This window comes from Phyllostomus hastatus, unplaced genomic scaffold (assembly GCF_019186645.2).
Source record: "Phyllostomus hastatus isolate PE091 unplaced genomic scaffold, TTU_PhHast_1.1 phas_scaffold_93, whole genome shotgun sequence".
NCBI classification, from domain to species: domain Eukaryota; kingdom Metazoa; phylum Chordata; class Mammalia; order Chiroptera; family Phyllostomidae; genus Phyllostomus; species Phyllostomus hastatus.
Genome location: NW_025334042.1, coordinates 13,696,904 through 13,715,557, shown reverse-complemented (window position 1 = coordinate 13,715,557; position 18,654 = coordinate 13,696,904). Strand labels below are relative to the sequence as shown.

Here is an 18,654-nt window from a genome sequence, read left to right as displayed (position 1 = left end):
CTGCTCTTATCCCGCAATGACCCTTTGAAGCCCCCAGGGTGCATTACTTCATCCCTAGCTCAGAAAGACATCAGTACCTCAATCCCCCTTTGTGCCTCTGACCCGCTTGTGCATGTGAGGTCTCTCACTCTGTCATTTAGTTGGGATTCCCATACTTATGCATGTATTAAATTTGGTCATTTTCTCCTGCTAATCTGTGTCATGTCCATTTGATTATTAGACTTGTCAGAAGAACCTTGAGGGTAGAGGCAAGTTTCTTCCTCTCCAATAACTTGAAATAGCCAAATATTTTTAGTAGCCATTAAGTCACCTTTTCATTACCATCAACGATATATTGTATTCTTTATACTCTAAAACATTATAAAAAGATATAAGTAAACTGGAACAATGGTACATTTCTAAAGACTTTGACAGATAACTGGGATTTAGAATTCCAAAGAACAAGTGTTTGAATTCCAGTGGACAAGACAGGTGAGGTTTTGTACAAGACTTGAACTTAGAAATTCACCAGGGAAGGAAAACTGAAAAAGTATATTTGTAAGCAGGAAGAGCACCCTCCAAGTTGGTATATTAAAGTAGGAATGAGTAATAACAGGCCTGACATGGTACCAATTTGATCACTCTGGAAAAATGACTCCACACCTGAGTCTTTAGGCCCTCGGTTATAAATGTGATTTATAAAATACCACTCCCTGTTAGTTAGGGGATTATGATAATTAATTGAGTCTTTAGAAAATAATTGAACACTCTAAGCTTTTCTCTATGCACCCTGTTATAAGTAAAACCCATGGGATATAAGTGAATTACAAATAAACCAAATTTGCTGATACAATTGCCCAGCTTCTCACCACAGCATTAACCCTGCTTTTGTAGAGGAGAGTAGAATAAGCTTTATGCCCTACTTGTACATCAGGAAGCCGTTCCCAAAATAGTTGCTTTTCCAATTTAATGGACAGCCTTTCAGCTTGCTTTAAGGAGTGCTGGTCTTCTGCTTTTTTTTTCCTTAGTCAGACACAAATTCTAAAGTAATGCCTTTTATTTTTAAAGCTAAAGGCCAGTATATGCATTGTATAACTTTATCTACATAAATGTATATAAAATATAGTATATTAATTGTTGTAAAGAAAGGGATGAAAATAGTATATTATTGCTATATCTATCAAGCAGAGAGTTCCTGGATTATTGGCCAATTTGTTGAAAAAAGACTTGGATTTGGGATGGTCTTTCTGGAAGAAAATAGGCCAGTTAGGTTAAGGAACTGTGAAAATTTTGTAGAAATGTCGGTGGGCTCCTAGAATGTGGATTGTCAAGATCTCTGTTATTTTATGGGCTTCCATAAACCACCATGATAATTAAGCACAGACTGTAGGGACAGAGTCCAATTTTCAGGAAAGCCTCAGGCTTTCCTCTGAGGCTTTGCCTTGAACTCAGGGCAGCTCTCTCTGCCAGAGAAAACTGAGAGAAAATGTATTTCCTCAAAATATAAAAAAAAGGAAAGAAGGAAGGAAGGAAGGGAGGGAGGGAAGAGGGAAGGGAAGGGAAGAGGGAAGGGAAGGGAAGAGGGAAGGGAAGGGAAGAGGGAAGGGAAGGGAAGGGAAGGGAAGGGAAGGGAAGGGAAGGGAAGGGAAGGGAAGGGAAGGGAAGGGAAGGGAAGGGAAGGGAAGGGAAGGGAGAAAAAAAAAAGAGTTTCTGTTTTTGGATGGGCTGGTTACTTGTAGGATGGAGCTGCCATTCTTTTTTTTTTTAAGATTTTATTTATTTATTTTTAGAGAGGGAAGGAAGGGAGGGGGGAGAGAGAGAGAGAGAGAGAGAGAGAGAGAGAGAGAGAGACATCAATGTGTGGTTGCTGGGGGTTATGGCCTGCAAACCAGGAATGTACCCTGGCTGGGAATTGAACCTGGGACACTTTGGTTCCCAGCCCCGCTCAATCCACTGAGCTACGCCAGCCAGGCTGCCATTCTTGAATTGTAAGACGCACTGGACCTTAAGACACACCTAAGCTTTAGAGGAGGAAAATAGGAAAAAAAAAGTTTGAAGTAAAAAATGTGATAAAATATTTAATAACATAAATAACATAGCCTTACCCCCACAATGACCCAGGTAAGCTGCATTCGAACTATAAGATGCACCCTTTTTTCCCCCAAATTTGGGGTAAAGTCTGTCTTATAGTCTGAAAATATGGTCACAGAGGTTCCCAAGAATGCGACCCCACTACTGTTACCTCAGACCAAGGATACCCATTTAGGATAACTCCTCATACTTAGCACAAGTTAAAACTTTAATTCTAGCCTTATTTCTCAAATTTTATCCATGACTTTCTCATTCTTACCAATCTTCATTCTAGTCCCTACCCTCAGTTCCTTGTTGACTTGGCAGCGAGAACACAGACTTTCCTCATCCTCTCATACAACCTCATCTGACCTGGTGGCTGCCTTGCTTTCACTGAGCACTGCAGAACAGTGGCCCTGGGTGCAAGGCAGGCAACCGGTTATTTCATTGAAAGAGTTGACGTTTTCTTATCTCTAAATCTAAGCACAGGATGCTTGGCCCAAACCAAATAAACTCTTAAATACTAGCTGCCATATACCCATTGCCAGATTTAAGATGAAATAAAAGTATTTTATGTATTAGGGGGATTTAGCAGGTTCATCTGTTGCCCAGACTTGATTAGGAAGTGTGAATTCTAAATCAGAAGAATCCCAAAATGCTTTTTTTCTTATGGCCTAGTTTGAGTCATTGTCAGACATGTGGATTATTGATAGTATTTCTAATAATTTTCTTTTAAACATTCTACTTATTTCCATTGACAGTGGATATTTTATTCAACTGAATTATACTCAGTGAATTCCAATAAATTTTCTTCTCATGTTGGTAGATATGTAATCTATTGTTAATTATTGTTTAAGAAACTAATTTTTCACTTTATATTTTTATTGTTTCTCATGTACATGTTTAATCATTTTTATACCTTAGTAGTTCTATCAATAGATTAACAAAGAAATATGAATATAGATATATGCACATATATATCTATAGATGTCACCTATATTTATAAATATGTACATAGACAGGGTAGGGCAAAGAATAAACTGTGTTTTGCGTACTCACAATAGTAAACCTACTTTTGCCTAATCCTGTATATTCAATTTTGCTAATTATACTAAATGATGGTCACAATTTATTGGGGTGACTTATAGCTGTTGGATCCAATGAGGCTTGTGGAACTCAGTTTTTCATGTAACCCTTGTATGTCTGTTTCTTTAGATAATCCAGAGTCTTCTCTACCTCTCATCCTCTGTATCGCCTTCAAATATCACACCTGAAGGAATAGTGACTGGGCTTAACCATCCCACATATAAACCAAAGAAGTCTGTTCAAGTGGGGATCAGTCAACAGGTAAATAATACTTTTAACTCTGTTTTTCTTGATTATGCCCACAAATAAAAGCTGCAAGTTGTATAGGAAAATAACATGAGTCCAATGAGTTTATATAACTCAGACCTTGACTGTTAGTTAATTTAAGAGTTGTTAATAATAAACAGGAGACAATCTTGAAAGTAGAAATTTTCAAAGGTTCAGTGGTTTGGGGTTCACTTTGCAATGATTTAGTTAAGAAGTCATAAGATTTCAATTTATGTGGAAGAAACAAAACAGGTTGGAGATAAGGAAGTATGAAGAGATATAAGAGCATGAGTTGCAATCTGGAGTATGTGGTTATAATTAAAATTAAGGAAATATGCTGGAAATGGAGAACAAAAGATCGTATGTTAAGAAACTGGTGAATTATGAAAAAATAACCCTACAAAAATAGAAAGAAGATTAAAGAAAAAAGTAACTCAATCCTATAATGATTTTTTAAAGGCCCCTTCACTTCTCTGTGAGCATAGATTTCTGTCTATAAAATGGAAATCTCAACATTAACCTATCTCATCAGTAAATTTTAATATTAATACTTATAACACAATTGTGTATCAGTAAATTCAGTGTTCACATTGATATAACTATTTAAATATATACATTGAAAATTATTTAGAAATGTTATTTTTGACTTCTGAAATGACTAAAAATAGATTATCCAGTTGTATTTTTAAGTGTTTATTATAACACTTGTAATAAAAACTGCAATAGTTTAAACTAATGGATAAATAACAAAAGACTTTTTTTTATACAAGCAGAAAAATTGCACAATGAGGACTTTAAATCTTGTAATTGTTTTTATACTTTGGAAATAAAAAAAAGTAGGTACCCACTCAAATGCCCTTTGGTATTTCCTCAATATTCTAGGTATTAAAAAAGATATTTTCAAGAAATAACAAAGTTGACTACTTTAAAATATACTAACAAACTCCAATAGTATGTAAATTCAGATCCGGATTGCTGTTTTCAGCTGATTTGACCAATAGGTATAATGTTTCTTTTTTATTTTCTTAAGTTTTATACTTTTTAAAAGTATTATTTCCAATGATCACATGCTCTAAACCATCATTCTAGGTTAACTGATAGTGAAGGAGAAACCTAACTTCACATGAAATAGATGATTTTTGCTATTTCTAAGAAAACAAAAATTGCCAGAAATGCAGACTGTAAATATACGAAAGACACACGTCTTTTCATGGCATCAGCATGTGTCAATGACTAGATCAGGACAAATATGTGCTGCTTAAGTGCTGGGGTCCTAGTCAGAGCCATTGCACAAGAAAACAAAAGGCATCCAAATGGAGGGAAAGAAGCAAAACTGTCTCTTTTGCAGATGACATGACCTTACATTATAGAAACCCTGAAGACTTGATCAAAAAACTGTTGGAACTAATCAATAAATTCAGTAAGTTACAGAACACAAAGGAACATTGGTGTTAAGGAACAAAGATATTTTTAACTTATTATGAATTGTGAAATTATGTGTGATCATTGCTTCCATTGGATAGTGGTCATTCCATACCATAAACCTAGCAGGTAAGTGATCCTAGCATATCCAGAAAGACAGTACTTTTCTTATAATAAACAACAACATACCATCCATCTGACTGAGAGAATTTTATTGATACAAAAAACATGTAAAATAATAGGAAATAGTACCAATTTTGGAACTGCATTAAAACGAACTTATTTCATTAGAACCATACAATTTCTAATCTTATAGTTTTACAAAACAAATCTATACTAAAATATTTTAAGTACTCTCAGGTATTAAAAGTGAAGTTCTAAAATATGTGTACTCTTTATTTCTTTATAATTCATTGGCTTTAATAAATAGGCCCTTTTAACCTTTGTGTGAAAATGCAAACATTTGGATTTGAAAATAATTCTGTTTTAAGTGGAGATGGCTCCATTTTTTTCATTCTTAGAAACCAGATTGAGACAGCTTTTAGTTTTTTGGCTGGTACTTCAATACAGATCTGAAATCTTCCCTTAGAGTACTTTTTGCTTCCATAAACATATTAAATGCTTTCGAGTCCTAGCATATAACAAAGTTGCATACCTCACTTAATATTTTTGGTAAATTTTCTGCTAACTTTCTAAGTACAAGAGTATTAAAAATATTCATGAAACATTATATAGTTGTAGTTATAACTGGAAAATACTGTTTTAGTGACTATAAAGAGTGAGATATAAAAATGAAAATATGGTTTTAGGCTTTACTTCATTTCTTTAATATAGGTTACCTAAGTTTCCAACAGAAGAGCAGAAATGCCGCCACCCGCAGGTGGCCTACCACTGAATCCACCTCCTGATGGAGGATGGGGCTGGGTAGTGGTTGGAGCGTCTTTCATCTGCATTGGATTTTCATATGCCTTCCCCAAAGCCATCACAGTATTCTTCAAAGAAATCCAGCATATATTCAACACTACCTACAGTGAAATAGCATGGATATCATCCATCATGCTGGCTGTTATGTATGCAGGAGGTAAGGTTCTTTTCCATAAATAGAATTCTGGATTAAGAAAACAATTCCTTCATGCCACGATGTTTCACATGTAGTGTCTTGGTACATCAATCCCTGTTTTCATGTTATTGTCACTTTAAATCAACTAAAAGAATAATCAGAACTGAGTTTTTAATAATTTCAGTGATTCAGTATCTTAAACTACTCACATCATTCTAAGTCTCACTAGAATATTGTTTGACTGGGATTTCTTTGCACAAATGAAGATTTACTAAATTTTGGAACTTCTAAGCACATTTGCATTTAATTTGGATTGAGGTCTATACTACACTGTTAGTATCATCCTTTACTATTGCTACAGTTAGTAGAAATGCTTTCTTCTGAATAAGAAAGAAACTCAAGTTGTTGACAGTCTATCAGCTTAGGAAGTACTTCACCTTCAGCCATAAAGGTAGAGCATTATCATGTTCCTTTTGGGCCCATTCAGGTTTGTGCAATTGAAATAATTCCTTATCTCTGTAGTACTTACTAAATATGACATTTTAAAATGAAAATGGTTGCCTGACAATTATTTTGTTACTTTTCATGTTAAATGAGGGTATGAGTCAGGAGGGATAATGAATAAATCAAAGTACCATATCATTTCTGAATGTTGAAAATACATATATGTGTATATAAATTAATTAGTGCATTTGTATGTCACCTCTCTTCTTTCAGTCAATATCAACAGCACACCAAACTCTCATAGATTTGTTAATCTATTGCTAATCATTAATTAAAATGTTAATCATTAAATGTTAATCATCTATTGTTAATCATTAATTAAAATCTATTTGCTAATCATTAATTAAAATGTTTATATTTGAGTTTTTATTTTTCAACTGCATAAGTGACTTTAAGAGACAAGTATAAACTCAGAACATAAGTGCTTAAAGAACACATACAAATAATCTATTTCAGTTCCTCACTTTCCAGGTGAGGATAATAATGATGGAGCTACATCATTACTAAAAGTATCCAATATTTATTAGTATTAACTTTTAGCTAAAGCCTCTCTAAATGTGTCACATAATGTAATCCTCTTAATAATCTATAAAATAAATATTATCTTCTCTCCATTCTATAGCTGAGGACATAAAGAGAAAAAATAGTTTTTCCAAGTCAAACAGCTCATTAGTGGCAGATAGAAATTGAGAGCCCAAACATTTCACCACTGTGCTCTTCTGCCTTTCTCACAGTTCCCTCCCTACCTGCAGAAAACGACAGAGCCAGATCTGGGCTCTGCTTTCTGCAGACCCAATTCAGGTGCTTCGCCCACCATGGTCATTTGTTTAGTGACATAATAATTATTCTTTAGGCTATTGCCTACTGCACACCAATGTAAAAATTTGATCTTCCAATATTCCTGCCTGTGTATATGTTTTCCACTTTATGTTAGCAAGTTTACATTAATTCAGTGTATGTCTCTTTTACGCTTTTTGTTAGCTTAATTGATGCATTTTTGTTCCAGTAACAAATGGTATCTTTAAAATGCTATTTGGGTATGTTAGGACAAATACTACTTCTAGCCCTGGCCAGTGTGGCTCGGACAGTTGGAATGTTGTTCCACAAACTGGATGGTCATGGGTTTGACTCCTTGTCAGGGCACATACCTAGGTTGTGGGCTCCATCCCTAGCTGGTGAACCTATTAGAGGCAGTCAATCAGTGTTTCTCTCTCACATGGATGTTTCGATATCTCCTCCCTGCACCTTCTCTCTTTCTAAAAAGTAATGAAAATAATGTCCTCGTGTGAGGAAAAAAATTCTACTCCTAAAACGCTTTCTGAGATTCTCCTTTGAGCAGTTGCTTTAAGGCTTATAACTGTGTCATTTCTGATGACTATAGAAGTAGTGATATTGTGTTTCGGGTTTTATTCCTCTATCTCATAGGTCAGGTGTTCTTTAATAATGATATTTTGCAAGATAACAGTCACCTTGTCCTGAGCTCCAAAATGTGCTAATGCTAAGATACATAGTTTCTCCTGCCTCTTAAATACACTTGAAACAATTCCTCTAGTGGATTAATATGTCTATTCAATTAGGAATTCAGGTCCTACAGATTCATAATTGTCTGTTGGGTAGATAACTGATGAACTAATAAGCAAGAAAGGAATTTGTATAACTTTTTATTTTTTCAAAAATATTTTATTTATTTATTTTTAGAGAGAGGGGACAGGAGGGAGAAAAAGAGGGAGAGAAACATTTTGATGTGCTAGAGAAATGCCAGTCAGTTGTCTCTATCACGCCTCCCAACCGGGGGACCTGGCCCACACCTCAGGCATGTACCCTGACCAGTAATCAAACCAGCAACCTTTCTGTTTGCAGAATGATGCCAAACCCACTGAGCCACACCAGTCAGGGCAAAATTTTGTATAACTTTTAACATTAGTGAAGCCTTAGTTGACTCTATTAGATTTAAGCAAGCAACCTCAATATCCCAGTGCCTTAACACAATACAAGTTTATTTTGCTCAAGCAATATGTGCTCAAGTACTGTTTCACCCAGTAGTTGTGCCATCACTTAAGGCTTTGTAGTTCCCAAAGCTGCTCCATCCAGCTGAACAGAGAATGAATTCAGACAGTGTGGAAGATCAATGGGATATTTTAGGGGCCAGGTCTGGAAGGGAAAAAAAACGTCATTTCTGCACACATTTTGCTGGTTAGAATTCTTATACCTCCCTACCTGGAGGCAGGGACTGGGGTTGCTGGGAATCACAGGCTGGCTTCCTAACAGATGAGACAAAGTAGGATAGTTTCCAGTGAGTCTCAGACAGAGCTGGATACCCCGACACTCATTCCCTACTCAGTGAAAGCAGAATGTGCTTACAGATTTGCAATGGTCAGGTGACAGCCTTCCTTCTACTCCGTGGCTGGGTCTAAAAGAAGACATAGATTTCTCAAAGCATTAAGTCTCAGTATCAATTTATAAGTAAATACCTATAATATGTTTATCATTAAGTAGATTTTGTATTTTATTCATTCTCTTTTCTATGAATACATTCAGTACAAATGTTAGAAAGTACAAAGGAAAACTCCATTCAAGTTCTATCAAGAAAATGGTAGATTGGTTAAATGGTTACTAATTTGGAAAAAAACTACCTCAAATGTTTAGGTTAATAGATGAATAAAACATGTCATTAAAGATAAACAGGCATTTTGTATCTGGTTGTTTTAAGAAAGCAATGCCAGGCTAGACACATGACATTACTTAGTATGTAGCAATTGATGGTAATGTTTAGGTGAGATTCAGGTAAGTAGTTGGAATTTGGCTTAAGGTCCTTAGTCACCAGGCATTTTGCATGTCATCTCTGGCCACAGAAATAAGTCAGGAGTTACAGAAATTCTGCTACTCTTGGTTTTCCCCTTAGAAGCAGGAAAGCAGTTCCAGGCCCACTGTCGACGGGATAGGAAAGTTACTCTCTGCCATGCCCACTGCTGAATGGAGACCTCGTACACTTATGAGGTTTATTGGACATAATATCCATGTCTTCTCTTGATAATTAGTTTTTAATCTTTTTTTAAGATTTATTTATTTATTTTTAGAGAGGGAAGGGGGGAGAGAAAGAGAGAGAGAGAGAGAGAGGGAGAGAGAGAGAGAGGAAGAGAAAGAGAGACATCAATATGCGGTTGCTGGGGGCCATGGCCTGCAACCCAGACATGTGCCCTGGCTGGGAATCGAACTTGTGATACTTTGGTTCACAGCCCGAGCTCAATCCACTGAACTACGCTAGCCAGGGCAGTTTTTAATCTTTTTAGCAAGATACGATTGTCACATTTAAAACTGTAATCTCAGTACAAAAACAATTCCTCCTCTGTGGGTGCAAATAATTTTTTCAGAAACATAACTGTTTACAACAAAAAGTCCAATAGATTTAATTAGTCAAGGACACAGACATAGGTCCTGTTGTTAAAGGGGCAGTGTTTTTTTAAGTGTGGTCCACAGATTTTCCACTTCTGAATCATGGATAGTTTGCTGAAAATGCATAGTCCTGAATCTTACCCCAAACCCCATTTATCAGAATTTCTGTTGGTAGAGTCCAGAAACTTGCATTTCAACCAGCATTTCTGAAAACTATTTCTATATAACATAAGGATTCTCTGTTGTACAAAAAAATAAATATTTGGTTTAAAAACATTTAAATTTTCTTTTAATATTTGAAAGATCTCTATTTATAGAGGCATTTTAGATGAATGATTATAAAATAAATTCAAAGACCATAAGGTGAAAAGACATATAATTTATTATAAAGTATGAATCTCTCTACCAAGTAACTGAAATACCCTGTTTGATATGATGCTAATTATATTAGCGTAGAGAACATCTAAGATCTGACACACTCATTAGGGCTTAGCACTCAACCTATTAATCACCATGGAGGGGTCACTGGGAAAGATGGAGTGTGTTCAGAGGCCTGGCCTGTGATGTCAGGGCTGGAGTTTCTTGTAGTAATTAGTTGGCATCTGGGCCTTTGTAGCAAGGTATTGTCTTCCCTTCTGATGTCTGAATTAAAAATGAAAGTAATAAAAGGTATGCAGGAAGGATGGGAAAGAATGCAAATTATGTTTATCCCTTACTTCATCCTTAGAATAATTACATTACATTACACAACCCATCTGCTTGTCCATATGGTCTCCTGGAGTTCTGACGAATTTCAGCAATAGGTCAGGCAGAGTGGTCACCCCATTAATAAAACACTAAGTAGAAGTAGAAAACATACTGGAATTTAAACTTTCTATATTGTTTTAGGTGGACATGAGGATTTAGATGGACCTAATCATGTGAAGAGCGATTACATAGGATTATCTTTTAGTGCAATCTTGATCTTTGTTACTCTGTTGAAAGATAATGTATACATGGTTAGCTACACAATTACTGAATGCCGGTCTGTGAGTACCTCATGTTGTTTTTCTAGTAATATTCGTTACCACTTGGAAGAGTCAGCCATTTTGGAAAGGGGAGTTGGCTTTGCCTCCTTGGTGATTTACTCCTCTGTTTTACGTGAGTGGTGACTGCCAGTTGTGCTACAACAAGGGTGACAGTTTTACAATGGACGGCTCTACACAGGGGACCAAACATTAGACTAGTGGATTTGTTTTACTGGAGGCCCCAGAAGCAAAAGGTTTTAGGCATAGGAGATTTGTGACTATAACATACAATGTGTATTTTTCTATTCTTTCTCAAGTCTAAATAAACACATTGTATTATTTTGCTTTATGCTGTAAATATTTTGCAGAATAAAAATTAAAATAAGTCATATAAAATTTGAAAAGTTTATTCCATTCCTGTGTTTGAAATACCAAAGGCTTTCATCCTAGCTTTACAAAAGCCAGAGAGTATCCAGTATACTTGGACAATTCTGTGCAAGCAGGCTGGGTTCTTCTAATACCTATACTATGGTAGATCTTCTTCCATCCAGGAACATGGATATCACTAAAGTTGTCCTGGGAAATATAGTGCATTGTGGCAGAAACCGTTATGCTTACCATTCATCCATGGCCTCCTGTATATTTTGCATCTTCTTTACACTTAGGTTGAGGCCACGTGGCCAGTTCTGACCAATGAACTGTGAGTGGAGGGATATAGGTCACCCTGGACACCTGGACTAGGCACTAGTTCCAGCTGGTATGCATCTTCCTTTTCCTTCTTACCTCCTGCAGCAGCCTAATTGTATATGGCGTGGCTTCAAGGGGAAGAGCCTTGGACCACCTTATACTGTGAATGAGTAATAAACAAATTTTGTTAAGGTTCTGTGGTGTGCTATGTAGAACAACCTAGGTTATACTAATCAGTAGAAACATGAAGGCTTCTTAGACTGTTGTGTAGCTACAATATAAATTATGTAAATTTTAAGTGGGGACTAGTACAGACTATGAGATGCCCTTAGTCAGTTAGCATATATTATGTCATGAGAAGATTTGTAGATGTGCTACTTCTTCAGGTCTCTGTTTGAGCAGAGGAAGCCTTCAGTAACTCAGACAGAAGAGGAGTTGTAAGTAGAAATCATCACTGACAGTTTTAATGGGAATAAAAGTAAGAAGTGGTACTTCAAGGCCCAGAAGTAAGGATCAAATCATGCCCTTGCCACTTTCTATGATTAAAGTTCTTTTTGTCCCTCTCAAGACAGGTATGGAAGGAGACAGGGGTCAAGGGCAAATGGCAAGTATACTGAGGCCTGTGAAACTTTTCCAGGAGATACTTTCCCTACACAGGGCTGATAATCAGGTCCAAATAATATTGGAGCACTACTAAATGTTAATTTCAGCATAAAAAAATTAAGAAACTATTGAAATTTTTTTTATATGTGTGTTTTAGATAGTGAACATTTCACTTACTAACTTAAAAAACTCTACTTATTATATGACCTGGCAAGATTATCTTTTCTGGTTTTTGGCTTAAAATTCCTCTAAAAATTTGTTATTATATCATTACATATTTTATGCAAATACATTTTAGTTGCAAACGGCAGAAATCTTATTCAGAATTCCTCAGGTCTAAACAGAGACGTTCCTGCAGGTAAACCAGAGGAGCAGCATAGGTGCCCTGTCTTCCAGGTCAACACACACCAATGATTTTTATTTGTCTATCACGTTGCTTTTGTTCCTCTCCCCTCTGCTTTGTTCAAGGGGGTAACTTTATTTATTTTGGTATCTTCCCTCTGACACAGCGAAGACAATTACAAGCATCTCAGTATCTTGTTTCAGTGTCAAATTTGACACAAGAAAGACTAGCCCTTTTCTCTAAATTAATAATTTGGCAGATTGTAAATGTTGCTAGGATATGGCCTGCTTTGCATCTGCCCTCCCAGGCAGTGGATGAATGAGGGCCATCTGAGTGGAAGTATATATATTTGGGTCAGAAAAGGAGCAGTTTCCAAGAGAAGGATGACTATTCCCAGAGGAAGGACAGTTTTGAAGGGACAAAACAAGTGCTCCCTACTCTACTTCTAAAACATAAACTAGTATGTGATTTCCCAAAAATAACACCAATGTATTATTTTTGAATTAATCACTCACTGGTAACTTTGCATTTAGTTCATTTATCTGTAGCCAAGTAGCTAGCTAGCTATATGTCAGAATGCACATACTATATTTAGAAACTTGATTGCTTCATGGATTATAGTACTTAGTAGCCATCCAGAGAATTCGATTGAACTTTGCAAGAGTTGACCTCTTAAGTGGAGTTCAGATATGGAAATTTCTGGGATCTCAGGAGGCTTTATTAGTGGTTTAATGGCCCAGTGAGAGGCAAAAGAGCATTATCATTAAAATAATGAGCTCCAGAATAACATAAGAAATGTAGACTTGCCACTCTGTTGTCCGGGCCACCTGGTTGACCTTAGATCCTCAGTTTCCCCATCTGTGAAATCACAAAAAGGAAAACATACGTATATGCACATGTGGTATCTATTGCTCAAGGTCATTGTCAGGAATTACAATATCAGGATTTCAGTATATATAAAGTACTGAGTTTCATGCTTATGAAATGTTCCATTGTTTTTGTTGATCTTGATATTAACCATTGTAGAATAAAACCACAGATTGGGTAAATGGATGGTAAGTTTGACTAGAGAGCTACCTGTCTAATTAGGTTTGGAAAAAAGAGGGTAAAGTAAGGAATAAATAGGTCAATAGTTAGTTCTAAAAGAAAATCCATGGTCTTTACTCATATTTTCTGTGACATTTCCCTTATGCTTCCTACTATTAAGGTGGTGAAGTAGACAGTGGTCATTCTTTTGGAGCATTGTATACCTTTAAAAATCCTTGTTATATTCGGGGGATCCCCAACTTTCTGATTTCCTGACTTCCCGGGTAAAAAGCCAGACATTCACTTTCTCAGAATTCCTTGCACCTGGCACCCAGGACCCATTAATCTGGTGAAGCAAGGCTGGGTTTGATTCAGAAACTAGTGATGAGCAGAAACAGATGCCATAAGAAACATTCAGGTGAGGTAGTTGCAGATAAACCATGATCCTAAAGCAGCACAGAAGTGGTGTCAATGTTTGAAGTCATGGGATTTATGAAATAGGCTGTGGGGTGTGTTGCCACTGGTGGCAGCAGTGGTGTGCCTACTGGAGCAATGAGTGAGTGAGTGAGTTATTTATTTATTTTCCATCCCCATAAAGGATATAGAGGAGAAAAATGATGATGCAATGAGTTTTATAATGTGGTTTGGCAGGGCTATGGACTGATTGAATTGTACCTACCTCTCCCTCAATTCATATGTTAAAACCTTAGCTCCTATTCTCACTGTATTTGGAGTTAGTTAGGGCTGATAGGAGATGATTAAGATTAAATATGAGATCCTAAGAGTAGGGTCCTACTCCAGTAAGATTGGTAGCCTTATAAGAAGAGGAAGAGAGAGAGAGAGAGATCTCTTTACATGCCACATACCAAAGAAGGACCATAATGGTAGCAAGAAAGCAGCTGGTTTGCAAGCCGGTAAGAGAGCTACCACCAGGAATCAAATTGGCTGGCACCTTGGTCTTGGACTTCTAGCCTCCATTACTATGAGAAAAAAAAATTTCTGTTATTTAAGGTATTCAGTGTATTTTGTTATGGTATTCCAAGCTGACAAATACGGGCAGCGTCCAGCTTGTTTTCTTTGATCCTCCTTCAAGGAGAATAGATGTATGATAGATTTATGTAGGGTTAGGTTCCTACGAGGTCCTAAGGTCGTCTAGTGTAAAATACTTCCCTGCGCTATACTGGTTGATTTGAGAACTACTTCTACCAATATTACTTTCAGAAGAAGAAACCATTCTACACACCCTCAAAGAGTGTGTATATTAGGATTGAGAACATGCAACAGTTTTTTTCAATAGCTGCTTTAAAAGGACTTTATAAAAATAGAAATTTATATTTCATATGTGGTGAATGACTTAAGTTTAATGGATCATGTCAGAAGTGGAAATACTCTTTAACTATGTCTTTCTTTCTTTATTCTAACAGTAGTGACTTTGGCCGAGTGGTTGCGCTGTGCACTCCTCTGGTTGGAATTACATGTGCAGACGTGGGGTTCATGGAGCTAACCTTTAGGTGAGGCTTCTGGCTGTGGCAAAAACTCTAGCTCTGCCCGATTATTGCTCAAATATTTGTATCTGACCATAAAAGGTGGGAGGGATGCATAAGTAATCCAGTGTCAAAACTGGGAAGAAAACCTTATATAATCCTATCCGTTCATTTATTTATCCTACAGATAGGCATTGAGCACCTACAGTGTGCCTAGTACTGGCTTGGCACTGGGAAAGCCATACCAGGCCATCAGATACAGGCTGTGCTGACAAGATATGAAGGAGATATTTTCACCTTTCTTTATTTAATTATAGTTATGAAACATATGAGTGAAGAAACGCTGTGATTGCCATGAAACTGTTTAAAAATGAAACATCTCATAGCTCAGTGATCAGGAAATGTTTCTCTGAACTGAACCTAAATGATGAGTATGCAGCACTAATCAAAGGGAGGGAAAAACTGAAGCAGAAGAAATGGTATAAGTGAAAGCCCTGAAAGGGAGAGTCATAGAGCATCCTAGTGGCCCAAAGGAGGGGAGTGTGAACTCACGACCACAAGATGAGCAGAGGTGTGGTCATGGCAGTGATCTTGGGAAACACACCTGGTGTCAGTGCAGATACCACAGGGGAGCACCCGAGACAGGCATCTAGAGTGCTGAGACCACAGCCCTGAGTGCCCTCCCCGACTTTGTTCCATTTTAGGGGCATATTCATAATTCAAAATGTATTAAAGTAGTTAATTCTCTTCACTTGCATTATTAATGTTATATGAAATTTTTATGGGCTGAATAAATGAATACAATTCCTGGTCTTAGGGGAAATACAGGGTTAGGTTCCTATAAGCCTCTGGTCACATTATTCAACTGATCAATACATAATATTGTTTTGTGTGTCTGAGAAAGGTGTCTTGACACCTATTTAATATATATTTTGATCCATTTACTTTGGACTAATAATGGCAAACATCACTGTAACTCATGCCTGAACAAAACTTATGTAACGCATATGGTATATTTTCTCCATAAAGCACATCACAGCTTTCTTATGCTTAGCAACACCAGCCAGCACTTCAGCACTAGGCTTTAAGGCCACTTTAAACAGAAAAATCACCAACAAGAAGTACAAAAATGTGGAAGATGTGGCACTGAATAGAGAAGTGGACACTTAGTATGAGAACAAGAAGACACAATGTCTCCTTGTTTGACTTTGGTTGGGGGCATACATGTCAGGTGGTTCCAGTTTTTCCCACTGTGCACATCTCCATAAATGACTGAAAAATTACTACAAGTATTGATTTGGGGGGGTTATGAATAAATCTTAGTGAATAAGCAATTTAAAACTTGGAATCCAAACATAATGAAGGTCAGTCATACCTGTAGACTTTTTCTCTGGTAGAATTAGTTTCCTGTACTGTATAAAAAGATTTGGAGTTACTCATGTTTTTATTGTACTTGTTTTATCTGTTGTTTCTAAGAGTGGGATAAGTCTGTACAACCAGAAAACCAATTTACATCAGCATTTGTGTAGGTAGACACTGATTGTCATCCTGGATTTTCTGAAGTTCTTACTAAAGGAATACAGCTTCTCACACTACTGAAGTATTAATAGTTACACTTAGAATCTTTCTAGTCACTAGGAGGGCATTAAGTGCAAAGCTTTGGAAAGTTTCTCGGAAGCGTTAATAGGTTTTTCAAGACTGATGCTACAGTGGTGCTCCATGGCCGTGCACTGTTCTGATTAAAATGTGATTGGCACACTCTGGGAGTGACTGGTGACTACAGTGTCATGTTGGTTTGTTTGGCCTCACCACTCATTCAATTAATGATTTGAATAGAGATTTGTATGAGAGGCCATATGGAAGCAACCTTTATATTTTTCCAGCACCTCCAGAATGGATATGCAGTTTTGGAAGTCTGAATAGGAATAAGTCCAGTAACCAGAGCTCTGAAATACTTTAGGCTCACCTGTTTTCTTCAGATGATGAGTACAACATATCTGTAAATAAGAGGATGAGTGAAATCTTGATGGAGAACGAAAGGAAAAAACATTGTGTATGCATGAGTGATTTGGACTTTCTTTTAAATTTTCCAAGCTTCTACCAGATAATGCAATATTTATGTCTATGACTTACACTGATTGATATAGAAGCATAAAAATCAGCTATAGACCAAAATCACAAAAGCATCATTTTTGTTCTTTTAATTAAGAGGAAAGAAATTGGAAGTTAAAAATATTTGAGATTTTTCCTCAGCTGGTATAAGCTGTTGTAATACTACTGGGAAAATGAAATGGTGTGTGCTGTAGAAATGACATTTGTGAAACCCATGTGGCGCAAATAACAGATGGTTGCTTATTTGACTTTTGGGCAAGAACTGGGCCATGGAGAGTGTTTTTGAAACAGAGATCTGTCTCAGGGTTGCAGACTTCTATCATTTTCCAAAGAGTTCACATAAATCTAGAGATTGAGAAACTTTTCAAAGCCTCCAGATATTCTTTGACCCTTGTTGTTTGGGACATACTTGGTTTTTTCCCTCTATCAGAAACATGCAAAGAGTTAAAATTTAATAACCTCATTTAGAGTACCCTTGAGGACTTTGCGGTTGTCATTAACCTTCCAAATGCTTCTTGGATAGGAGTAGTATTTCACAATTAATTTAGAGAGCATGGAACACATCTAGGTAGAGTTAGTTTTGCATTTTCAGACAAAGAAAAACAAGTTCAGTGAGATGACTCAGATAAAATGAACTAAAGCCTTTCTCATGAACACTGCTCCTATCAAGAGATGGTATTAAATACCTTCACATTGTGTCAGAAATATTACTTAGAGTTTTTCCTTAAATTAAACATGATATGTCTTAGAGCTGGAAAAAATATTCCAAGGGCAGCATAACCTCTACTCTGTAAAGTTGGCTCCTGTGTCATTTCAAACACAACTGAACTGAAAGTTCGAGGCAATTCAAGAGTACTTGTGAAACTGCTCTCTGTCACTGATGGAATAGCCTGGTCCACATATACTATTAACATTCCACAATATGCTCATGGGAGACAAAGGAAAACATTTTTATTCGCTGTGTATTTTAAAGTCGTGTTTGTGTACCTCTTCCTTTGTCTCTTTGACTAATTTTATTCTCTTAGATAAAATGAATAAAGCAGCTGTTATTGTGTTATATATAATACACATATAATGCATAGTTATTATATATAGATGTTTAAGAATCTATGTACTTCTGAAGAAACAAACTTGAAAATAGAAATCTTTTTTGTTTCCTGTATTTTTAGCATTCATCCTTCCTTGGAAAGTCAATAATAGTGGCAGGAAAGTATCTCACAAAGAATCTGAATTCTGTTTGGTTTCAGACAATGCTTTTTGCTTCTGTGGCTAAGTCACAAACATTTATTTACCATATAATGACTTAAATATGGCTGATATTAAACTACCTAACTGTTTTACCTTCAATGATACATAATATTCACGACCTTCTGACTGTAACTGTTATATTTTTTCTAAGAGGTGTTTCTTTTGCTACTGGCAGTCTGTTTCACTTATTTCTTTGAACTGCATAATGACTGGCGTTAGTGAAAATTCTTCTTGTAAAGATGAAGAGCTGATTTTTTTAAAGATTTTATTTATTTATTTTTAGAGAGGGAAGGGAGGGGGAGAGAGAGAGAGAGAGAGAGAGAGAGAGAGAGAGAGAGAGAGAGAGAGGGAGAGGGAGAAAGA

General features: G+C 36.5%; 1 protein-coding gene across 4 annotated transcripts in view; it reads left to right on the top strand.

The window, feature by feature from the left end:
- The window catches only part of SLC16A7 (solute carrier family 16 member 7), a 145,779-nt gene that overhangs the window by 83,486 nt on the left and 43,639 nt on the right, over positions 1-18,654 (top strand). For 3 of the 4 annotated variants that reach the window (XM_045829824.1, XM_045829825.1, XM_045829826.1), the window contains 2 exons: positions 3,265-3,396; positions 5,659-5,905. In XM_045829824.1, the coding sequence (XP_045685780.1) occupies positions 5,689-5,905 (217 nt within the window). In that variant the 5' untranslated portion in view covers positions 3,265-3,396; positions 5,659-5,688. Of the gene's footprint in view, positions 1-3,264; positions 3,397-5,658; positions 5,906-14,871; positions 14,959-18,654 lie in introns of those variants that run through there. The other variant, XM_045829827.1, reaches the window with a different exon arrangement.